This window comes from Setaria viridis, chromosome 7, assembly GCF_005286985.2.
Source record: "Setaria viridis chromosome 7, Setaria_viridis_v4.0, whole genome shotgun sequence".
NCBI classification, from domain to species: Eukaryota; Viridiplantae; Streptophyta; class Magnoliopsida; order Poales; family Poaceae; genus Setaria; species Setaria viridis.
In genome coordinates this window covers 20691010-20715634 of record NC_048269.2, presented here as the reverse complement: position 1 = coordinate 20715634, position 24625 = coordinate 20691010, and the positions used below count along the sequence as shown (strand labels likewise).

The 24625-nt window shown below is 46.5% G+C and overlaps 2 protein-coding genes and 1 long non-coding RNA gene across 6 annotated transcripts; all 3 read right to left on the bottom strand.

Annotated features, from left to right (window-relative positions):
• Positions 1 to 1497: 1497 nt before the first annotated feature.
• Positions 1498 to 3435, bottom strand: LOC117863003 (7-deoxyloganetin glucosyltransferase). Its single transcript, XM_034746568.2, has 2 exons — positions 2837 to 3435; positions 1498 to 2742 (listed from the first exon to the last, which is right to left on the bottom strand). The coding sequence occupies exons 1-2, from the start codon at positions 3348 to 3350 to the stop codon at positions 1781 to 1783; spliced, it is 1476 nt and encodes a 491-aa protein (XP_034602459.1). The 5' UTR covers positions 3351 to 3435; the 3' UTR covers positions 1498 to 1780.
• Positions 3436 to 11794: 8359 nt separating this feature from the next.
• On the bottom strand, positions 11795 to 13275 carry LOC117862382 (uncharacterized). Its single transcript, XR_004641983.2, has 4 exons — positions 13034 to 13275; positions 12558 to 12676; positions 12407 to 12464; positions 11795 to 12042 (listed from the first exon to the last, which is right to left on the bottom strand). It is a non-coding gene; the product is annotated as an uncharacterized lncRNA (long non-coding RNA).
• Positions 13276 to 17658: 4383 nt separating this feature from the next.
• On the bottom strand, positions 17659 to 22814 carry LOC117862482 (uncharacterized). Of its 4 annotated transcripts, none has more exons than XM_034745967.2 (14): positions 22318 to 22814; positions 21489 to 21554; positions 21328 to 21394; positions 21073 to 21212; positions 20664 to 20765; positions 20521 to 20580; positions 20307 to 20407; positions 20134 to 20215; positions 19715 to 19807; positions 19523 to 19587; positions 19126 to 19138; positions 18958 to 19038; positions 18282 to 18390; positions 17659 to 18213 (listed from the first exon to the last, which is right to left on the bottom strand). In XM_034745967.2, the coding sequence occupies exons 1-14, from the start codon at positions 22450 to 22452 to the stop codon at positions 18134 to 18136; spliced, it is 1194 nt and encodes a 397-aa protein (XP_034601858.1). In that variant the 5' UTR covers positions 22453 to 22814; the 3' UTR covers positions 17659 to 18133. The 4 variants fall into 4 exon arrangements, with proteins under 4 accessions (XP_034601858.1, XP_034601857.1, XP_034601856.1 ...); XM_034745966.2 differs by having other exon boundaries at positions 17659 to 18184; positions 21346 to 21394; positions 22318 to 22803; XM_034745965.2 differs by having other exon boundaries at positions 17659 to 18184; positions 22318 to 22798.
• Between the last annotated feature and the right edge of the window lie 1811 nt (positions 22815 to 24625).

The following is a 24625-nucleotide window of genomic DNA, read 5'->3' as shown; positions in this document are numbered from 1 at the left end:
AGAAAATAATTATTTGTTCGTGGTGTTGAAGTATTTATTCGCAGTATTCATAACTAATTAATCCGTATAAAAAAATATTTTTTGAAATATTCTCAAACATAGTCAGGTGGTCTTGTTATAAAAAATTTAATGGTACAATCGAAATTCTTGTTATAATAAATTTAATGGTACAATCAAAATTTGATTTGAATGTTCGATTCCAGAGTTATGATTTTTTTAGTTTTCAGACTCTCTTACATGTGGATGATATCACCAACTCTAGTAAACTATTACTCCACTCGGTTCTTTCACTGGCACGGTTAAATGATCACGCCGCTCATCGAGGCTGGAGGCCAGCCACATGAGGTGACAATGGCTGAACCGCACCCCGATTGATGGGCGTCCCCGCGTGTGAACCTATGAGAGGTTGTCGCCACTTTTGAGGTCGTTGGCTTAGAATAATCTTGTTTTATCCGGTCCGGCCTAGCTGCTGACAGAGAGTGTTGTTGAGTCCGTGTCCATCGATCTCTCTCTTATTAATTTACTGGAGATATAGCATTTTTTTTTTTGCCGCTGAAGTAACCCTAGGTAAGACGTGCTGTACGTCTGTACCCATATATCGGAACGTCGTTCTCAAGCTCTAATGCTCTATACGTACGTGGTGTGGTGTGTGACCACGGAGGCTCGCTCCTCCAATGGCTGAAATTGTACGACGACCGTAGTGTCCAAACCAATCTAACACTGTCGTTTATATGTTGTCGCGGTAGAATTGCAAAAAAATTTCTGCCTCCGGGAAGTGGAAAGGTGAGCGATTAGCACATGCCACTCGTGCCGTTTTTGATGCCAAAGCATAAAAGGGCGCTGTACTATGGCCCAGTTTGATGCAGCTCCTTGGGACTCCGGCTCCTCTGCGTGCTACAGTGGCCGGAGCCGGAGCACATCAGCCCGGCCACACAAGGCCTGTGTGTACGTAGACCTGTGTAACTAGTACTCCAGGTTGGGCACTTTGGGCCGGGAAATAATGTTTGGTTTTAGGCATGATGCAAAAGGGAAATGGGTCCAGGTTGCATGGGTTTTAAATTGTCGTGGGCCTAGTAGGCCGCATACATATGACGAACGCAGACTTTGCGTGATGCCTTGAACTGCGACCAAGAAAGAATCTAGTGGCAGGAACTCCACATGCAACAACACATATTCGAATCCGTTAATTCATATATTTTTTTACATCACGCTGTGTACTCGAATCATACAAGCATCAGACCACATGCTTCTTCCTTCATTCAGCCAACTCTTCTCCCCCCAGCATTTCCTCTCAAAGCCCCGGAACATTATAAATCCCTAACCCTAACCCTAACCCCAAGAAAAATCCTGATCTACCGGAGATGGAGGGGAAAGGGGGTGTTTCATCTCATCCTGTTGGAGAAGAATGTGAAGATTGAATGTTGGTAAAGTCCGGCCATCCGCGTCGGTGCTTGCTCTTCTGCGTAAACAATTGCAATGTGCGTAGAAAGCACAATATAGCAATTCCATAAATATATTAAAAACATGCAAATTCATCTGGCCTTACATGTTCCAATATCTCACCTGAACAAAATACACTGCATACGATAAACACACAACAATACTACTATGTGACAATAAAAGGCTTCTTTCACTAACGGCACCTCCGCCCATCAGGTGCATATGCATTGACTCTTGGTTTCACACATTCGTTTCACGAATCACGACACACATCGAAAGGTGGTGCGCGGTGGGAGGGGGGCACCCTTGTGGAAGGAAAGCCCGTGTGGAGACCTGGAGATCAAGAACTCTTGCCACCCGAGAGGAGCACGTCGCTGACCAGCTTGTCGAGGTTGGCGTACGAGCGCCCGCCGGGCCGCGTCGCGCGCAGGGCCGTCTCCCGCCACTCCACCGCGCGGCGCCGCATCTCCTTTCCCTTCTCCCCACCCATGGCCTCCCGTATCTTCTCCTCCACGGCCTCCCGCCGCACGTCGTGGCCGATCTCCATGGCCACGCCCCACTCCATGCACTTGTACCGGCAGTTGGTCTGCTGCTCGGCGAAGAACGGCCAGCACAGCATCGGCACCCCGCCGCACAGGCTCTCCATGGTCGAGTTCCACCCGGAGTGCGTCAGGAACACGCCCACCGCCTCGTGCCGCAGCACCGCCTCCTGCGGGCACCAGGTCGCCAGGTGGCCGCGGCCCTCGACCGCCTCCAGGAACTCCGGCGGCAGCACGGCGGCGTCGCCGTGCACGAGGTCCGGCCGGATGATCCACAGGAAGTCGTGGCCGCTGTTGGCGAGCCCCCACGCGAACTCCACCAGCTCCTCGTTGGTCATCACGGTGATGCTGCCGTAGTTCACGTACACCACCGAACTGGGCTCCCTGCCGTCGAGCCAGTCAAAGCAGGAGACGTCCTCCTTCCAGAGGTTGGAACCCAGCGTGTCCAGCGGGCCTCCCCGCGGCACGATCTCCTCGGTGAGGAAGGCCAGCGGGCCGATGGTGTGGATGGACGTGGAGGAAGGGATCATGGTGGCGCGCATCGCGTCGAGCCCCTCCTGCTCGAGCTCGTCGAAGGTGTTGAGGATGACAGCGTCCGCCCCGGCTATCTGCTCCGTCACCTTGAGGGCGAAGTGGAACATGAACTCGTCGGGGTCCGTCGAGCGCATGAAGCTTGGCATGTCCTTGAGCCGGGTGTGCTTGCTCATCCCCGGCGCCCAGTCCACTGGCGTGTCCAAGAACCCGTTCGTCAGCTGCTCCGCATCTGCATCGATCCCCACCAGAAAACGTGAGCACTTGCCTGCACTAGCAAACGCGGCAACGCACGAGACAGAGACAGAGTCCTTGTGGTTTCTAACCTTTGAGCGGGAAGATGCCCTTGTCCATGAGGTCGCGGTAGTAGCGGTAGCCCATGTATCCGCAGACGCTGGCCGTCCAGAAGAGCGCGCACGGGACGCCGATCTCCCTGGCGGCTTCCAGGGTGAAGCTCATGACGTCGTCGCCGACGATGCAGGTGACCGGGGGCACGTCGGGGGAGGCGTTGAGCTCGGCGAGGAGGCTCCGGAAGTGGGGGAGGCAGTTCTCCATGGTGGCGCGGCAGAGCGACGGCACGTCCTGGGTGGCGTCGGCGTCGGACGGGGGCAGGCCCTCCGGGATGGCGGCGAAGCGGAACCCCGGGAGGCCGTCGAGCGCGCCGGCGCCGCGGGAGCGGAGGAAGCGGCGGTGGTTGAACTCGGAGTTGACGAAGGTGACGTGGAAGCCCCGGCGGTGGAGGACCTTGGCCAGCTTCAGCATCGGCGTCACGTGGCCCTGCGCCGGGAGCGGCACGCACACGACGTGCGGCCGGTCAGCGTCGGCGGCGATAGAGCCCATGTCGACCCGCGCCCGTGCACTGTGCAGCGATATGCAGGTAGTGTACTTGTGCCGGCTTGGAACACTTGTGTGAGGAAGACTGGGTGGATGTAAGGTGATATATAGAGGTAGAGCGAGCTGCTAGCATCTCTCTGACCGGAAGATTAAGATATGCTTTCTGTGCTATCGTTCAATTGAAAGCAACCAAATGGTCACACGCGAGTCCACTCGATTGGCGCTACTGTAATTGAGGCAATACTGATCTGTCGAGGCAATACTTAATTGAAAGCAACCGATTGCAATCGAGGCAATACTGTATCTGTCGCTGACACTGGACTCGCGTGGCATCAAGTTCGCGCGGAGCTTTGCACGTATCAATGACTTCCAAACGGAAATTTATCCGCAAGAATATTTTACGATCTTGATCGGCGTTCCTTTGAGCAAGGAACTTGGTACATGGGCACCAGCTCGTTTGTGTTCTCTTTTCCTAAGAATTTTGTAAGATTTTAGCTACGTGCGGTCGGAGACAATTTCATTTTTGAAAAAAAAAAATATGGGCACAAGCTGAGTGCAAGATTTCCGATTTTTTTGGTTTAGGAAAATGCAGCTCCTCCGATCCCCAGTAAGGTCACTTCATCAATCATCTTACGTACTCCTAGAAAAAAACAGGCAGGTTCCGGGGATTAGTCCACATAATGGAAAATTCAGGTACGGCTTCTTAGTTAGACTTTGCCGCGATGTACGTTGTCGCGATGAACGCGCAAGTCGCGAGAGCGAGAGCAACACCTCGTCAGTCTTCCCCATCCGGCGCCAGAAAGCCATATTCTACGGCAGCACGAGACCGGCGCTGCAGTTTCTTCAGTCATGGACTGCTCCACGAGGGCACATGCGCTGGTCAGACGAGAATATCTGGAGAGGCTTGCAGATCTCCAGATCGGCCTCGGCCAGGCTTGCATATCCAGGCATCCAGCAATGAACGGGCCAATAGTAGAATACGAGTACGGGGGATCTATAGTTTATGCGTGCTCGTGGAGCATCAAGCAGCAGCTACAATACCGGATCTGCGTCGTGACCGTGAAAGCAGCCAGTCATGGTCACCACGAGACACCTGCAGGCTGCAGGCGCGCTGCCGGAGGTGAGATATGCTAGGGCCAAGGGCTATGTGATTGAGGTGCGGACGGTCCAACGGCGGCTTGCATTTGCGCCAATGCAAGAACACCAAGAAGGCAGGTACGTGTGTGTATATATTGTATAATGCGCGTGTGCGCAGTAGCAGATCAGATGCGAATATCATGGAGGATCAGTGCTAGGGTTACATCAAAGGATCAAACTGGAACTCATCGTTCTTGATCGACTTGTGATACGCAATAATGCGATAATATAATGTCCGCATGAGAATTACACTTCCATTTTTTATTTGGCTACGTACGCATATATCAGACAAGTCGTAATACATGTACGATACGACAGACAGGCGTCTGACGAGAGTTTCGTTTAACAAAGGCAATGCAGCAGCGGACAGAGGACCACGGCATCCATGGCATGTTTGATACCCTTCTCCTAGCCATGCTTGATTATAATCTAAACGAAAATTTTCTCGTTTCTCGCTTTTCGCGTCTCATAGTTCAAATCTCTGACATAAGCGAGAATCGGTACGAAAATTTTCTCGTTTCTCGCTTTTCGCTTCTCGTAGTTCAAATCTCTGAAATGACGTACCACATAAGCGAGAATCGGTAGAAATAAGCAAAGCGTTTGGTGGGATTCTCGCTTCTTTCCACCGATAAGCTGCTTATAAGCGGAAACAAATGGGGCCTGTACCTATGGCCCTGTTTGGTATGGCTCAACTCCAGAATTCCAGCAACTCCACCAAAAAATCTAGCCAAACACCTCAACTCCAAAACTTCATGGAGCAGCCAACTCCATGGAGCTGTAGTGCAAATGGAGGTGGAGTTTTGGAGCACCTCTTTTGCTGCTCCAAAACTCTCTATTTCGAACCTCCTCGTGGAGTTGGTGGGTAATTACCCACCAATGCCACTGGTTACACAAAAAAACGTTTCATTCCGTTCCTCCCGAGCTCCCACCCGTGCCTATTTCCCCACCCCCGTCACCTGTGGCCTACCGCCTTCCCGCCGCTCGTTGCCGCCCCGCCTGCCGCCTCCCCACCGCCCGTCGCCGCCCCACCCCCGTCGCCGCCCGTCGCGACCCCGCCCCCGTCGCCGCCGTCGCCGAGCCCCGCCAGTCGTCGAGGCCCACCCGTCACCGCCCCGCCCCGTCACCCGTCGCTGCCTGCCCCCGTCGCCGAGCTCCGCCCCCGTCGCTCGTCGCCGTCGAGCCCCGCCGCCCGTCGCCGCCCTGCCCCCGTCGCCGCCGAGCCCCGCTGCCCGTCGCCACCCCGGCCTCGTGGCCGCACAGCCCGCCGCCGCCTGGCCCCGCCGCCGACCCGTCACCGCCCCGGCCCCGAGGCCGCCCACAAGAGATCTGCCCCTCCTCCGGGCCGTCACGGTGGACAAGGGAGGGGCGCAGCTCCGCGTCGAGCTCGTCGTGGCCGATGACGCCAGTGGCGGTCGCGGCAGCGCGTCCGTGGCGTACGGCGAGGACGTCGCTGCCAGTATCTTCGAGGCAGGCACACAGCTGTTCGTCGGGGCGTATGACAAGTGGGGCTTGAATTGGGGGGCAACAATGGCAATCTACACTGAAATCGGTCTGTTTTGGAGCTGAGAGCACCCATCTAGCCAAAACCCCATTTTGTTTCTGAAGTTTTGGAGTGTAGCTAGCTCCACCTGAAGTTCTGGAGTGTAGCAGCTCCACCTAAAGCTGGAACCATGCAAAACAGGACCTATATTTACACCCCCATATTAAAGCTCCTGACTTCAGAGCTCCCTTTGAATCGTGGCCCCATGTGGTACTGTTCATGCAGGACCCCTGCATTGTTCAGGTGGGGTCCATGTGGGACCCACGTAATATTCGGTGGGACCCACGTACTATTTAGGTAGGGCGTGCACACATTGGTTGGTGGGACCACGGTTCATGTGGGATCCACACACTATTCCGGTGGGACCCCCGTGGAACCCACATACTATTCAGATGGGGCCGCACACATTAGTTGGTGGGACCCACGGTTGGCCCATGATTTAAAAAATTATATTTTTTTTCCATTCGTCAAGCGAGGAAGGCCTCAAGTTAATGTACCGCATCTAACGGAGGCTGACAGGCTAGTCTCAAATTGTAACAGCATCTTATGAAAGTGGGCTGACAGGCTAGTCTCAAATTGTAACAACATCTTATGAAAGTGTTCATCTCTATGCCACGGTTCTATTGAGTGCATCCCATGATTAAAAAAATACTCTTTTTTCTCATTTAATAGAGACTGACAGGAGAGTCTTATATTGTAACATCACCTTCTAAAAGTGTTCACTGTTCCTATCATGCTGTCCCCAGCGCATAAATAGAATCTAACACCGTTCCAACCGATTTTTTTCCCACGACAACAATACGGAACGGGCACGCAAGGCGCGCCCATCCGCCTAGTGCTATTTTATTGCATCACGTTAGTGAGGGACCCTGTCTAAAATCCAACCCAAAGCCGTGGAATTGTGATACGGTGCCCACTGCCATGGGTCACTTGGACTGATGAAGGCGAATATACAAGTCGTAGCAGAACCAACAGCAAATGTCGTGAGAAAGACAACTTGATGTAGAACGTATGTACTATGTATATGTAGCGACAGTTCACGTTGAAGATCCGTGTTTGAACCACTTCTGCTAGCTCTCCAACTTGGACTGATCGGGGCAGCTTTCTTCTAAGAGATGCATAGCTAGGAAGCATACAAAAATGTGTCGATCGGTTTCGCTGTGGTGCGTGTTTGAAAAAAAAACTATCTCGGTCCTGCTCCAATCTCCAAAGTATTTTATTTCTTTGGAGATGATCTCTACGCCTGCCTTGCTACGAAAGAGAGAGATCAGATATTATCGATGGTTGTTGCTCCTGATTTGTTTGAGTTGCAATCTCCAGACATTCATCCAAACCTGGGACAGCGGGGCCCCGAGAGATCACCGGATCCGCGGCGCGGGATTTGGACGCATAAAAAATCGGATTGCCAAACCAGGAATTTTTTTATTTTTTTATTTTTTTTTACGATTTGCAGAACTAAATAGGCAATCGAAAAATTTGCAGAAATAAACCTTTGCCACCGATTGAAACCGCTAGTTGAAACGGCGGTTGGAGGTCCGGATTGCGGCCCAGCTACCGCCGTTTCAAACGGCGGTAGTTAGCAGCGGCCTGATTTAGCCTGGTTTATAGTTATTTTCGTGTAATTTTGTCTAAAATTTTTAAAAATAAAATATCTAGTTACATTGGAAGCACTAAATATTTTGAAATGTCACTTTTGGTTGGAATATGAAACTTCGTAATTTGAGAGAGGTAGAGAGATTCGAGGAAATAATTGAAAATGAATTAACTCCCGGCCATTAGATACATAGCTGTTTCCAGCGAGATTACAATAGACACAAACGAAATTCGTGCACAACATACGAACAACAACGACCGTAGGGTGAACAATTAATTATAGATTGCAGTGGCATGTATGGTACGGATACTATTCTAAACCAATACCGTTGCTAAACCTAGCATGCCTTAGGTAATTGAAATAGTCGGGGAAAGCGTCATGTCTACTTGCTAGTTGGCTTTGCGAGAGCTGGGAGGGCCTAGCTCCATAGTAGCCAGCACCCCCAGAGGATGGCGGAGATGTGGGGCGATCCTTGTTGTGGTGGTAGGGGCACTGCACCATGGATCGGTACAAATCAAGTCACCTGCGATGTTAACCGCCCAAGGATTTGCATCAACTTCGGATTGAAGATTGGTCGAGGATCAAAGATCTTGCACCTGAGGTAGTGGACGTACTTTGGGTTGGCTCAGGAAGTGGTGGATCGTTGGCATAGCGGCAGTTTCCTTCATTGAGATAAGTCTGAACGTGATGTTAGTTTGTAGCACGAGAAGTTTTGGCAGAGCAAAGAAGTAATAATTTGACTCACCAAGCCATACGAGCATCGAAAGAAATGTCGGCTTCCATCACCGTAGCTATCATACAGCTGGACGACACAAGCCATGTCATGGTGACACATTGGTCATGCATCAAGGCGGTCGTCATAAGGCCTAAGAATGTTTGGAGGGGTGTAGTTAGCCCTGTCCTCCAGAGGGAAGTTTTCGAGGGGTGTCTCATACTCCGTTGGGCCAAAAGAACTTGGCCAAGTGATGGTGGGAATAGGAGCATCCCCTCCTCTTCCCTTACTCCTACGACATCTCCGATGCTATTATTCTTCCTCCTGCTCAGTGGTGTGGAAGGATACGGGAGGGGGGTCCAATATAAGGAGTGCTGAGATGGAGATGCACTGCGCCTCCATGTGCTCAATACCCCGTCATGTTCAATCATCCTGAGAAATGCTAGATATAGGTTTTGCAGGTGCAGGGATGTAGGGATCAGTGTGGAGTTCGATCCGCCTGAGAAGGCTTCACGTACAGGGTCCTTACAGTCTATAATGTAAGCTTTTCAATGAGGGTTCACGTCAACAGGGAAATTACTGTTTGAGTATTGTACTGGCCGCAGAGCGATATAATGGGAATAATGTGCAATCTTAGTACTCGAAACATGGAGACGAAATGTTATAACAGTACAAGGAACAGTACAATGGCATCCGAGGTGCCCAACATGACAAACCTGAAGAGCACCTTCCCTACGATAAAATGCCTTAGGTAATGTAAATCGGTGGAGGACAAGTAACGTTCTACTGGGTGAACTGGCAAAGTTTCCCCTTCCTCACTATTTTGGAGGAACATTATGCCTCCTACTTTTTCTTCTTTTTCTGTCGCTTTTCTTCCCGGAGGAGTTGCGCCTGACGAGCTTCGAATTTGTCCTCCTGCCATTTCAGTGCTGCCTCTTGAGCACCTAACTGGTCGCGCCATCTCTACAGTTCATCCTCCTTGCCCTTCAAACGGATCTGTTGTTGGCGGACGCGTCGTTCTTCCTCGAGCCGAGCAGCACGTGTCGCATCTCGAGCTGCTTCCATCCTACCATAGCATTGAGGTTTGGTCTCTAGCACCACTAGCCAAATGGGCACCCCCTGCATGTTCATTCGTTATTAGTTCGAGGTACCTCGCGCCGCTCCGAGCCTCTGCTTCGCCGCCCTCCTCCTCCGTCATCTCCAGGGCGCCAAGAACCGCTTGCTGGACGAAGAGAGCGGGAATAATGTCGGAGAAATGCCGCGCAGCGCAGATGCACAGCCGTCAACCGTGCGCCCGTGCGCAACGCGGAGCAACTGTTCGGGAACTGGAACATGATTCCATGGGCTGCGGTGGCGTCCGGTTACGCGCGGAACCGGAGGCGGGCGGTCGATCAAACATATACTCGGGAGAGGACGAGGGTGGTGACAGTGAGCAGTGCCCGGCCTGTCGTGCTCTCACCAGCGAGCTGTGATCGATCGTTGGTTGCGGTTTCTCTCTCCCACAGCACCAAAATGGTCGACAGTCGCCAGAGATCAACAGGGCAACTGCCGGTAAATTTGAGCGAAAATGAAACGCGGGAAATACAAAATATTCTGCGTCAAGAAGTTCGAACGATGACGACATGGACAAAGCATCTGAAATTCTCGTGCGTCCTTTCTTTCCAAAAACATGTACAGGCCGATCATACGCCATCAGCTGCCGTGGTGCCACGAGGCCCATGCTTTCGTGGCGTGAATTGGTTCGCTCCGCCAACAAAGGACCCAGAGGAAAAGGGGGCCTCCCAAAAAAAACAGCGAGGGTGCACTGCTGTTGCCTCGCTGCACTGCAACCGTGCAACGTACCATCGAAGTTACGCGCCTTGATCAGCAGTCATCTTATCTTATCGCTGCATCGATTCCCTGATGGCCATGGACGCGACGGCCTTGGCCCACGCCACCAGCTCCCGCTTCATCCTCCCCTCGTCGCCCCACAGCGCCGGCACGTCCACTGGCACCGCCGCATTGGGAGCGGCACCGCCAGGCCCCGACCACGGCCTCGCCGCGCTGGTGTCGACGGCGGTGGGGACGGACGCCGCCCTCAGGGTCCTTGCGTCCAGAGCCATGGCCGAACCTGAACCCTGGCCGCCGCACCACCGATGAAGCCAGCAGGAGTCGGCACGCGTCCGTGCAAGAACGGGATCGGAAGCAGAAGGCTCTTCAGCGAGCACTGACACTAGAGCTTTTCAGCTGGGGTTTTGGTTGGTGCAACTAGCGAGGACGCCTTGGCACGCTCCATATATATACCGCGCTGGCATGTGATGCACGAGTGGCACATGCGTGTCAACACTCAACAGGACGCCGCTGTGCGTGCGTGTGATGATCGCGTAAACGCGGCGGGGGGAGCGAGCGTTGACATCGGACATGCGTGTGCAGGTGGCGCTGCAATTCCTTTCCTTGTATACACCTTTTTCCGGGGATCCATCGCCGGGCGTCAAACGGATTAGTTGAACGTGGCGTTAGGTGCTGGTGGGAGCCCGGCCGAACGGGGCAGTTGCCTTGCCTGAGGTCTCGCGCGATCACATTCCTGCGCGCGTGCGCGATGCGAACGAGGCCGGCCGAGGGCGGCCGGCGCGCACCTATCATCGTTGGTACCTACCGATGGCTTCTACGCGCGCACAGGCACAGCGATGGGCATGGGCTCGTGTTGTTGCTGTAGTGCCTGCGACCATCCGTCGACACGTGATCCCGACCGATGGGCGTGGCGTCACCGCGTGGGAACAGAGGCCGGACACGTTGGCAGGTCGCGAGGTCGATGATGACCCTGATAACCTTGTTTTGTTGAAAAGATGGTTGTGATTTGAGTCGTGCCTGATCAGGGTTTTCTATATCGATTTCGCTACAATCTCGTTCCCAAACGAAATTAATGAAATTCAGTTTTTTTCCCCTTCGTCAAGCCTTCAAGTGTTTCTCATTGCACACAAAGCAAGCATCGATCTCAATCCATGACCAATCCATGACGTGGCAACGTGCGGATGATCGATACTCCCTCCGTTCAAACTATGTTTAAATTATAAAGTCGTTCCAATGTTTTTGAGTCAAACTATTTTATGTTTAACTAAAATTATAGAGAGGATCACAAAGATTTATGACACCGAATAGATATACTATAAAAATATATCATAAATGTTAGTATGGTATAAATTTGATTAAACTTGAGATATTTTGACTCCAAGATTACCTTAATTGAAATGAAGATCATTAGACGTCATGTCTCTTAAATGCACTCCATGACCTATGAAGCCTATGGACTATGGAGTGATGCTCCGATTAGGTCACTATGCAGTACTCCCTCCGTTCCATAATATATGTCGTTTTGACTTTTCAATATACATAGATTTACTATGCACCTAAGTATATGATTATGTCTAGACTAGGATCGTACCCGTACGTTGCTACAGGCAATGAAACATTTTGCAATACACATTGGATTCAATAGGACAATATAATGTGAAAACAAGTAAACATTTGCTGAATGAACTTTTCAATGCACCAATCACAAGGACCGGGGCTTTACATCGCCGCAAACAAAACACAGAATCGAGATTTGATGGCAAGCTGGACTTTCTTGCCATCGCAAGTGTATACGGCACCTCAACTTTGTTGAGAAGGATGATCCGTTAGTCCAGTTCACTTATGCTCCAAATTACTGCCCTTCCTTTTATCAATAATGAGCCACCTGTATCCATATCAACGTATCTTTTAGTTATGGACAGCACACGTAATTTTCTAAATGCCTCTTAGGTAAATTAAGAGCAAGTTAGACTTTCAGATGCATACGCAGCATACCGAATAATAGTTGTCTAACCTTGTCACCTTAAGTAATGAAATATTTCTATTTTATCCTGGTTATAAGAAAAACAGATTGAGGAAAACAAATTAGAAGAAAATCACTTATTATTTCCATGTTGTTAATTACTTCAGGAATTGTTTAGATTGTTACGGATCAGGGACAACACCTCCAAGATGCTATGTGCTTAATATATTTCATGTTCCATGGACACAGTGCGAAAATCATGGAGATGCAACAAAATCTGACTTACAGTCACTGAGGAGCAACCTGCAGTAGGAGAAACTAACCAACAATTACGCCGATGGTATCTGAAAATGACATGTACAGAAGGAGAAACTGAATTAACATAAAAGCAATATCCATCATAGAACTGATAGAAAGGAGAAAGGTAGGAAAGCTACCAGCAAAGTACTCCTGTTGTACCCAAGAAGAGAGCTCCACAAAGGAAACCATATCAACCACATATTTTGCGATAGATTTGCCGCACCTCCAGGAATGCATAGATTCGATTTTTCTGGACCTATAAAAGAAACCACAAGACAAACTATCAAGAATTTCTGCATTGTGCAAACACCAGTCTGAGAATTGTTGTCTAATCAATATAATGCAATCTCTATCTGATTTGGCAATTTACTTGATGGAGCAGTTCATAAATGGCACTAACACCTTCATCTTGACGGAAAAATACAATACTAAAGGATCCTGTGGAAGTGACTTGTATTCACTATTAGGAAACTAAGAAGCACCTCTGCTTTGTCTTTACTATTAGGAAACTGAGAATCACCTCATGAGCCTCCTCCATACTGGGAATTAGCTGAAATTATAATGACATTCGAATTACTAAAAAAAGAAAGTCAAGTCGATTTGGCTTAATTACCTTGTGGTTCTGGTTTGGTAGATGGCAGAATTGCTCCCTCTGTGGATCTTCTCAAAGGACTCCATGGGTGCACAAGAAGCAAGCTCTGCATTTCTCTTCCACCCCGGCACATTGCCATGCCTACTCCTTAGCAAGCCCTTCCAAAACATTGGCAATCTATGATATCATCAAATTGGTAATAAGAGTATAAGGAACGAAAGCGATGACCTGTTGCTGCTGCTGCTGCTGCCACAGATGACAGAACCACACGATCTTGCACGATCACCAAAAAAGTCAAAATAGATCTCAGTTGTAGTGGATCAAGGTCACACAACTCACCATAGAACTCGAACCTAAAACTGCTGGCCAAAAGACCTACCAATTTCTTATCTCCATCTTGCTTGAAGATTTAACTTTATTTAGAATCAAAAGAATAGCTGTAGTTTTTGAACAGATTGAAAGGAGTGAAATTGTGTAATTAAGAATATCACTTACCTGCAGTTTCTTTCTAATATTTCTTCATGGCTGTACTTGAATAATAGCAAAACGCTATACGATGCAAATATCTGTGAAATTAACCATCGAATCAATTAAGTTTTTTTTAGCAAAACTTAATCACAAGTATTTCCTAACACAAAGGGATTGAAAGCCACAACTATGACATGTAGAGGACAAAAACTATGGACCAATCCATAGAGCTCCTAAATCTTCAGCATACTGAAACAACAGACACTGAATTGCTGAGAAAAATAATGTGCAGACCTACAAATCTGTGGTTTCAGGTTTAAAGTTAAATGTTGCTCACTAGATTCTGAATTTACAACAGAATGCCCTTAAATCAAATAATCACATGGAGAACCTACAGGAGTCATCTTGTTCCGCGCATTAGAGAGGAACTTAGTAAAGGAAGAAAACCTGACCGAGACCCTAGAAAGGGAGAACTGTACACTAGTCGTGACTCATGACCATCTCAATTCCATCGGCAACGGGGAGCCACACGGGGCACAGGACCGAGAGGGAGCAATCAAACAGCGCGGACGTACGATTGATGTAGATAGAACAGGAACAAACGTGGCACAGAGCGTTTAACGTACTACCCTACGAAGTACCAATGCATTAATACGGAAGAGAACAGAATGATTACCGACAAAAGAAAAAGAGTAGTACTACTACAGAATATTTTTTTTCAAAAAATACTACAGAGTAAATATGAATGAACAAATCCTATAGATAGTGCTGATCAATAGCCTCACTATCTATAACACTATTTCCAAAATTGATATAAGGCCACATATATATGATATGATATATATGCCACAAGCATATTAGAAGGTGGTTGTAAAACATCTATTGCTCCACTTCCGCTTTTAGATGAAATATCTTTGTTTTCAAATAAAATAAAAGCCACTTTTAAGACATCAAACATGATCATGTTTTTAATATGATACTTTAATTAAAAATATCTAGCGAAAAAATATTTAAAATGGAAAGTGTTACTATGTATACTCCAGTGAAAGCCCATTCCATGATTAATGTGTTAACATCAACCTATGTACTCCCTCGCTTCAACAATACAAGTCATAATTTACAAAAAGGTACAGGAAGAAATAATTTTGAAATATGAAAATAGTTTTATAAATTTATCCAATGAGATCCTTTGACAAAGTGTTTACCAAAATATATAAAGTTTGACTTGTTTAACACTTGAATGAACAGATTAGTTCGTTGTATTGACAGTCAAAGCTAAAAAAAGGTTTGGTCAGAAGATCTAAAATAAATTTATACATAATTTTTTTCCCGGGCGCTGCATAACAATTGATGCGGAAGAAAGTAAGAAACTGAGGTATAACGATGAAGAGCGTAAGTCAGGTATGTAACGCCAAACAGAGGTGCACCGGCACCGCAATTCTGCATGAATGTGTGTGCACAGTGCGTAATAACAAAGGAATTATACAAATAGATCCCCTGAAATACATTCGGCAGTAAAAAGATTCTAGACACACTAGAAACTGACGCCCTTTTGTGGGTCCGATCTGTAGTTGTGCAGGAGATCTTTTAATTAAAAGTACCTACTGAGCAAAAGGATAAGTCTTTAGTTGTATTGCTCTCTAATATTTTGCTGGTTGGCAAAAATATTGAGCAAAAGTGCTCCATATATATCCAACTCTCCTAGGCCATATAAATAACTAAATATAACAATGGTAGAATGTAGCATTTGGTCTTTCAACGTAATTAATATAAAATAGGTAAAGTCAGATTTTACAGATACTACATTAACTCAACAATTCATGATATCAGGAAAAAGAGCACACGAATTATCACATTGCTGCATCAACCAAGTACTCTAAGTTGGGGGCAAAGTTGAGACTGCTATCAGGAAAAATTGACGTTTCACGGTTTCAGTAACACCCCAATCAGAATTTCTGATGTTGCCCAAATTTGTTTTAGATTGGTGGACAGGAGAGGGCACTGACGCTCTATTTGATGGCAACATACTTGATTCACGCCACACTTGGCCGTGCAGAGTTGTGCATCAAAGAAACATGGTGGAGGAAGGGAGATCTGGGCGCATGAGAAAAAGGGACGAAGGCAGCGTAATTGGATGAAGGAGGCGGCGGTAGCAGCTGTGCGTGTTAGCGCTTTCTTGTTCAGACATTGATGAGCCATTTTCTCAATTTAATTTGTGCAAAGATTGCTGTTGATCAGGAGCAAACTTTGACTCTACTATTGGATTATCGATAGATTATTCATTCATTTGGGAGTTCCGGGGTTGTAATGAATGACTGCAACATACTACAATGCTGCGTGCTGTTTTGTTGTTTTGAGCAGCTTCTGCATGAAAGGAAGTTGCTTCTGAACCTCTGATGCTTGCTGTTCGCTGTTGCCGGGCGCAAAGATACAGGCTCTGTCCTCTGTGCCCCTGCAAAACATCGTGGTCCACCGCAGTTGCTCCGCCGCGAGACAAAACCTCGCACGTTCCGGCCACCGCGGCGGCGTCGCGCGAACGGAGATTTCACGCGAATTACCTGCGTCGGAGCCCCCGAGTGACGCTTCTCGGCCGCGCCCCGGATCCATACGCGCAGCTGAGCCAGAGCTCGTCAGCCAGCATCACACGCCTCTGCTTCCATGCGATGTGGCTCTTCGCGTGGCTTTGCCCCGGCGCCAGGTGCTGCGCCCCAGCGCCAGGAGCAAGCGGGAAGCTCCACTCGCCGGAGCCCCAGTCGAGCACTCGGGCCTGCCTCCGCGCGCATCCTAGGGTCAAAACTGCGGAGGCGAGGATAGCGAGGTCGAGGTGAGGCACGGGTCGCCGCCGGCTGCTCGTCATCTCACTGCTGCTCGCCGCAGCAGAGGAGACCGCCCCGCTGCGTGAGGTTGAGCCACCGTAGCCCACCTGCGACTGGATCCTCTCGATGCCATGCACGAACGCCTCACCTCCGCTTCCACCACGCTTGCCACCGCGTCGCCGATGCCCAGAGGCCGCGCTCGCTTCCGCGAGGAGACGCACATGGCGAGGGGAGCGGGCGCCGGAGGCTGCGGCGCCGGTCCATGAGTCTCTGCTGTGCTCGGCGCTCCCGAAGGTTCGCTAGGACCGCCTGTTGCTAGAACCGTCCGATCGAACTTGACTGCGATCTAACGGCTGCAAAAGGAGGGCGACGTGGCCCAATACTTGCCCGGGAAGCGTCCGCACATTTCGTCACGTAGAGATGGACCAACTGTTCATCTATATTTTGTGCGTGCTTGGAATCGAGTCACGAGACCGGCTACCATCAATCACTGAGTTGGATACACCCACTAAACTTTAGCAACTATCACATCGGATGTTTAATACTAATTAAGAGTATTAAATATAGTCTAATTACAAAACTAATTGCACAGATGGAGTCTAATTTGCGGGATGAATCTATTAAGCCTAATTAGTTCATGATTTAACAACGTGGTGCTACAGTAACCATTTGGTAATGATGGATTAATTAGGCTTAATAGATTCATCTCGCGAATTAGACTCCATCTGTGCAATTAATTTTGTAATTAGCTCATGTTTAGTCTTTCTAATTAGCATCCGATCATTTGATGTGACCCTACTAAAGTTTAGCACCTCGTATCCAAACCATACGGTGAGTTGGCGACGGTGGGCACAGAATATACTACAACAAGCAGCAGAACCCACAAAAAAAATCTCGAGAAAGAAAAACGATTTTGGATTCACCATCCGACTTTTGTCAAGATCTCTATGCGACTGTGGTGTAACTTCTGCGGTCCAACTCACATTAACCAGCACTGTCATGCACGTATACAACCAAACAGAAACGAAAAGACAATGCCCGATGCCCCTCCCGAGAAATTGATCTTCTTTCTCATTTCAAGGATGATTTGTGGAGGCTGTGACATAGAGAACACAAAAATAGTGATTTGATTGTGCTTAAGTTCATTCAGATGATAGAAAATGGCCAAAGCATTTGGTCAGCACCAAACTAATACTACATCCGCTCTTCTTTATTTGAAGCTGGCTGGCTCAAATTTGAGCTAATGAACATCAAATAAAAGAGAACAGAGGGAGTATTATCAAGTATGTATTTGCATATGGCAATGCCACTCATTGTGTAATGAGTTGCTACGAAAGAGCAGTTTGACATCACCACCGGTACTGACCCATCGGGAAAAGGAACAAGACTCTGTGCTTAAAATGTAGTGTTATATGGCAGACTACATAAAAGGATTAGAGGAACTTAAGATAATGACAGCTACAATGAAAGATAATGAAAGCTGTAAGGAAAAGTGAGGGAAAGTCAACTAAATGGTCAATGTCAGCTAAATGGCAATTCGACTTAGAAGTGGATATATCTATGACAACTAAGGGACCCAAGGTAAGGCCAAGGACTACTATAACCTCAACAAGTTCCGCACTAAATACACTCTAGCACGGTAGCACATTGCCTCAAGGGATGCAGGTCACTTCTTCATTTGACCTGTCAACTGACAAGAGAGGAAATATGCATCTGGGTAAGACGCTGTGTACACTGAGCTTCAGTTTGAAGATGCATGAAACCTATCGTCAGATGATTACAGTAGAAGCATCATGTTTGCTTGTTCTTTCACGTCGGAATGATTCTTCATCACTTATCACAGAGGGGATATTCCATGTTCCATATGCGTGACCTGATATTTTTCCACCTGCAATAGGATGCCAAACATGACAGTGGCTCCAAAAATAAAAACCAATCAGATGAAGAAACAAGCCATGTCTTCTATATGAATAGAGAAGACAAACCTTCCTTTGTAGCTTCCTCACATCTTCTCCAGTAACTACCTGAGAGACTAGGGTCCAATTTCTTTGAGAAACTCTCATACTTCTCTTCAGCTTCACCTATGCACTTGGCCTACAACCACGGCACATACCACCATAAAGTTTCTACATTTGATTCATGAGCATATCTAGTAACTTTTTTGCCACCAATACAATATGACCTATTTCTGTAATATGGAGATGGACACCTATTCCAACGCCCAGTAGTTATTTACTCACTGGATTTTTAAACCTCCTCAAATTTCACATGAGTTCAGTTCACAATTCGTATCCATAAATGATTGCTTTTTGGCAAAGTGAATGATAATGATACAGAAAGCAAATCCATGAGTTATTATTGAGGTAAACAGGATGCATCAAATCAAGCTGACAACAAAAGTTCTGGGGGAAATCATATGCATTATACTGAATGTTATAGCAACATTTGAAATTCTGTATGGCTCAAAATCTATGGTATTGATTTTAGTTCAAACCAAAGTGTTTGCAGGATCAGACATTTGGACCTAACTTTCAGTTTACAGGATATAATTCTTAATAAAAAATATCAATAGAACAGCATATGAAATTTAGGAATATAATAGTGATGTTATCAGGAGACAAGTGCACCATAAATCAAAGATATAGAGTGCTTGTTGCTCACCAGCATATTTGGTGCCTCTGAAGGTCCATATATTGCAGCAAACATGCGAAGGATATTAAAAGTATTGTTTATCACATCATCCTATGAAACAAAATTGAACTACGTCAATAGATAGGCTCGCATTAGTACAACTAAGTTTCGAGTGACAACATCGGTAACACAACTCACCTCATAATCATACCTGCAAGATATTTTAAAAAGTCACTGATGTCATAACTTAAAAAACGAAATAAAGAAACAAGTATGGAAAAGGTGATCTGAAGTTTTGATGTAATTTGATTTATTATAGGATTTATGATAGGTAAAGCACAATTTCGTTGATAACAAAACCATTGTTCCGAGATAAATATAACATCACTGTATCGTATGTACAAAATTTAGACACGAAGTCTACTTCTATTTACAAATCCAGCAAATTTAGACCCATACAACTACAATTCTAGAGCATTTACAATTCCAGCAAATCGTCAATGATATGTTTTTAGAGATAACATAGGCAGTTCATACCATCCTGTGTAGAATATGCAATTATGCATGTACTAGGAAAGATTCAGAGCATACTCACAGGTCATCAGATATCTCAACCAAAAATTCTGAAATTGACAAAAAGTCCATATGCAATTCATTGACCTAAAAAGTGAACACCAGAGAAAATAATCCAGTGTTTAAACAACAGAAGTATGACTCAAGGAGTACAATTTAGTAAATACTAAATAATCAAATGATTTGAGATGAATTGCTAAAAAGGCATGCCTACCTGCTGACCAGTTAGCTGATACATCAAGAGATTAAGAACTCGATAATCAAATGATTTGAGATGAATTGCTTTCATCACATCGTCAATTGAGATCTAGAAGAAAAAATTTTGAGCACTATATTTAAGCTTGCCTAGAAGGGGGGAGTATTTCTCTATGAAATAACAACAATAATAATGCTCATTTTCATAAGTTCAAGATTGGGGTTTAGTTTTAGTTTGCGTGTTCTGATACTCTGTTATTTAGCATCCATCACTTGCTCTTTGAAGTATCTAGAATGTACAACTTTGCCAAGAAAAACTATTGATCGATCCAGCAGGTTTGATGAAATCCAACAGATGATGTTAACTATAACTCGATATTATTGGGTATTTGTTTTCAATTACAGTAAAAGCATGCAGCAAGAAATGCCTCTACATACCTTTTCATTTCTTGTTAATGCTTGACAAAGCTTCCGCTCTAAAGACCAATACTGAATGCCTGATTTGAGCTCAGTTTGCAATCTAAAAAAAGGAGAACATAAAATGAGTAAATCAATCAAATATCAGTGAATATTTTACATATGCATAAGTGCATAGAGGAGATTGTTCCAACCGATCTGTCATTAACCCCTGATTCTGAAGAAAACTGTCAAGGGGTTCAATCATTTGAGACAAGGATGTTTCATCGAAAGCTTCCTTTTTCCTTTCCAACTCCTGCACGTTAAATATGGTCACTGGACATGCTATAAATCTATAATACAAGACCTCATTCTGTATTTTCTGTATCTTATTTTACTAGATAACCAAATCAAATGCCTAAGTCTTACTTTTGATGAACTCCTATTGTCTGGGATTAGATTCAAAGAGTCCTCATTTGAAGCATCTAACTGCAACAAGAAATTATTGAGTTTGTTCAGTGAAAAATAGAAGCCATAAGAAGCAAGTTCATAGAAGATTTAAGGAGTAAAACCTGATATATATAGCTCTCTGTGAAAGAAAGAACAGGCAGATATTTGAAAATGGATTGTGGATTGTTAGCGTCCAATCCATGAAACATAAAGTACGATCTGCACTGTTTTTTTCAAGAAGAAAAGATATCATTATCTGAACTTCCCCCAGGATAGATTCATAATTAAGACACAAGGAATAAAGACATGCTTGAACAAGAAAAAATAAAATTTACAACATCGCATGACACAGTTTCTGTATAAGGCTAATAAAGAATCCATGACAATTTGCCTTGGTTTGACATGAACCTAATGCCACTAATCAGTTTCAGTAGTTTTGTTGCACATGCATGGCAGGATGACAAATAAAAGACAGTATGGATGTGTTGCAATTATATATTTTAGGGGTAATAACTGACAGAAAACACATACAAAATCTTCAAGCGTAGACTTTGCTCTTGTCATGGCATCAAAACCAACCATAGGCACAGCCTGAATGGTTGATTTCTCAGCATGCATCTTGAACTTCTTATTTGGCTGTAGTAAAGCTCCAGAAGATATATTTTGATCAGCTGCATTCGAAAGGGTCCTAATGTCTCATCAGAGTTTATAGTCCCAATCAACAAGAAATTTTCCAGATAAAGTCATAAGGTACAAGGAAGATCATCATTACTTCACAACTACTACCTTCCAGATGGTGACTACCTTCCAGATGGGTGAGATGGTGCACTTCTTCCATAGTATCAGGAGTAGCCTAATAAAAAAGGTCTCAAATATAATTTTATTCATAGCAAACATATATAAAAGTAAGGATAATGAATAAAAGTGGAAAAGCATCATAAGATTACCTTTCCTAAAAGCTCAGAGACCAATAGGAACTTATTTTCCATGGTAAGAGACTCAGATGGTTGCACCTACATAAAAGAGTTTCTGATCAACGAACTAATTTTGAGAGAAGTTATAAATGCACTTAGTATCCCATTTCAATAATGCTAGACATGTCAGCAGGGAGGGAGAGGGGTAAGCAAACTACTGCGAGGAATCAGATCATAAAAACAAGGTAATCAAGCAGCTGCAGTGCATTAATAATTCTTAAACGGTCAGGTCAGATAACAATAAGGCACAACAACATTCAATAAATTATGCAAAGCACCTGCACTGCTCATGGACATTGGGGCAAATCCGTCAATCGACAAAACTATAAGTTCAGTTACAGTCAATTTATGAATTTCGACGGACCATGCCTGCACTAGTGGTGTAACCTCACTCCACCTAGCTAACTGAACTAGAGAACAGGTACAGCTGTTGCTTGCCAAAAAAATTCAGACCAAGCAAGAGCAGGCATCACAATCAACAGCACCTACAGCAGTTCAGCACAACATAGACCATGATATCAAATCGATTAGAACTCACACGGCAACGGGCCACGCGAGTACAACACACACAACCGAAACCGTCCCCATCGAATCAGCCCATCAAAAATTCAAAACGAACAGCTCATTCGTGCATAAACACTTGCCATAAGTCCTAACTAAAGCCTCCGCAAGGCCATCAGCGCACCTGCAAGGATCACGTTCGCTACACAAGCAGCAAGAGCACACATAGCATCCACATCCCGAGTTAACTGAATCCGTGGAGACGGAGGAAGAGGGGCAAAGGGAGCGGGGGGAAACGTACCATGAAGAGGAGGAACTGAGCGAGGAAGCGGTCGGCGGCGGCGCCGCCACCGCTGGAGCCGGTGTCGCAGAGGCCGCGTGAGCTCATGAGGGAGAGCACCCTCTGCACCCTCTCGAGCTCCCGCAGCGCCTCCATTCCCGCCTCCCCCGCCGCTCCGCCACTCGCGCTCGGTTCGGTTCCGCTTCGAATTTCTAAAGTTTCAGGCCCTTTTGCATAGCTCCCGCTCTGAGAAAACTGATCCGGAGAACTAAGGTCTACCCCAGACTAGATTCAGTATGGATCTATACTCTCATCGTGAAGTTGAGGAGAAGTATTTGGCTGAGACAACAATTCCAGATTCAAAAACAAGAATTTTGGTTGGGATTTCCACTAGTGCCCTTGGTGTTAATGGTGTTTTCTTTTTTTTTTAACGTCGTGTGCATGGTCATCGTCCTGTTTTCTGTAACGTCATCCTATTTTTTTTTTCTCTTCACATTGCCGGTGGTAGCATACTCGGACGCCGAGTACCTGACGAAGAACGAATCCATGTATCATTCAAACAAAATTCATGAAGAAATGGAGGAAAAAAAATAAGGAGGGGAAATAAAACGGAAACGAGGCAGAGGTTGGGCTTGGGCCCCCGACGAGGGAATGTGCTATACGGGCTTCGATCTCCACGACCCTCCAGCTGGGCTTGGGCTATACGGGCCTCAAGGGGAATCAAATGGCTTTTCTTTTTGTTGTTTAATAAAGTAGCAGTATAGCACGAACTGCTACGAGTCTGAAACCTGCAACATTGCAACAATCACTGTACCTCTGACCAGAACTTCAAACTGTACGTAGCTCTTAGAAACATGCAACAATTTGTAATGTATACAGTTTCTTTTTTTTGAAAGATAAACATACACAGGCCTTATTTAGTTCACCCATAAATCCCAACTTTGGCACTATGCAAAAAGAAGATTCCCCATCACATCAAACTTGCGGTACATGCATGGAGTACTAAATGTAGACGAAATTAAAAACTAATTGCACAGTTTTGTTGTACTTTGCGAGATGAATCTTTTAAACCTAATTAGTCAATATTTGGATAATAATTCACAAATACAAACGAAACGCTACAGTATTACTACAGTAATTTTGTTACCCTAAAGTTGGGCAACTAAACAAAGCCGCAATTTCTTTTCTGGAGACACGACGGCAGCGACGAGCGAATTGCAACGCTTGGATTCCACAGGTCCAAAGTCCAATCCAAACTCACGCAATGGGTGTGTGATGGTGAAGGCACCTATTTTTCAGACGTCTGACTTTGACGTCCGTTCTGGGAGACGAATTCCAGCGCACGGAGGAGCACACGCCACGCGCGTGATTCCGGTCCCAACCTGCCAAACACTCCTACTCCATCTGCACCGTGCGTCCGTGCCGCGACTGCCGGATTGGTTCGCTCTCCTTTTCTGCGAGGCGACGCATTCCTGTGATCCTGTCCTGGGCAGCTGGGCTGCCACTCATGAGCATTGCCGCATACGCGTGCTAAACCGGGGATCCCAGCATGGGATTCAGGGTTGCGGATCCGAACTTGCCGGCCCAGAAAGCAACAGCTGACACTGACAGCAGCACCGTGAGGCCGTGACCACCTGACTGAACTGGAAGTTTCAGCCAGCATGGCTCCTCACTTCGACGTGCACTGATGCACATGCACATGCTGCTCATCCTTCCTCGCCTGGCATTTGCATGCAGATTGTTGTCGCTTTCTCGGGGAAGGAAGATTGCGGTGCTCGCCTGCTGGCCTTCCGTCGCCGTCGTCATGCGGCGATTGCAGGGGCCGACAAAAATCAATGGGAACCTTGGAAGAGTATGATAGTAGAGGGTCTGACAAAATTTGGCTCCCGTCGACTTTTACTACTACGTTTTACGACTTACTGCTACTTTTACATAAGCTTCGACGAGCTGTTGGATAAGAGTGTCATACGGAACAACGGCAAGCTTCGTGTTTGGCTCACCACGAGCCATGTGATGCTGAGCAAACAAGGATGGGTATCCGTTTACTTCATTCACTGCGAGAGCAAACAACAATAACTAATTGTAGCTTTGTCTGATAGAATCACATGGGCACCCTTTTTTATTTTCTTAAGTCAACACGACGTCATCAAACATAACCGTTGTACGACAGCTACGAAAATGGTCATTGCACGTAGCTGTGAGAAGAGTTACGGTAGTAGCTCAGCTTAGCACTTGCCAATATCCGTAACTCTTGAGCTCAGTATGCTGCCAAGATCCGGCCTGTACACTTGATTATGGACCTATAATTACGGGCGTTACGACATGTCGG

Coding starts and splice junctions, on each gene's coding strand:
- LOC117863003 (XM_034746568.2), bottom strand. CDS start 3,350: ATGGGCTCTATCGCCGCCGACGCTGACCGGCCGCACGTCGTGTGCGTG. Junction 2,743..2,836: donor GGGCATCTTCCCGCTCAAAG/GTTAGAAACCAC, acceptor GGATCGATGCAG/ATGCGGAGCAGCTGACGAAC.
- LOC117862482 (XM_034745965.2), bottom strand. CDS start 22,452: ATGGAGGCGCTGCGGGAGCTCGAGAGGGTGCAGAGGGTGCTCTCCCTC. Junction 20,766..21,072: donor AGTCTACGCTTGAAGATTTT/GTATGTGTTTTC, acceptor TGAAAAAAACAG/TGCAGATCGTACTTTATGTT. Junction 20,581..20,663: donor CAGAGAGCTATATATATCAG/GTTTTACTCCTT, acceptor TTCTTGTTGCAG/TTAGATGCTTCAAATGAGGA.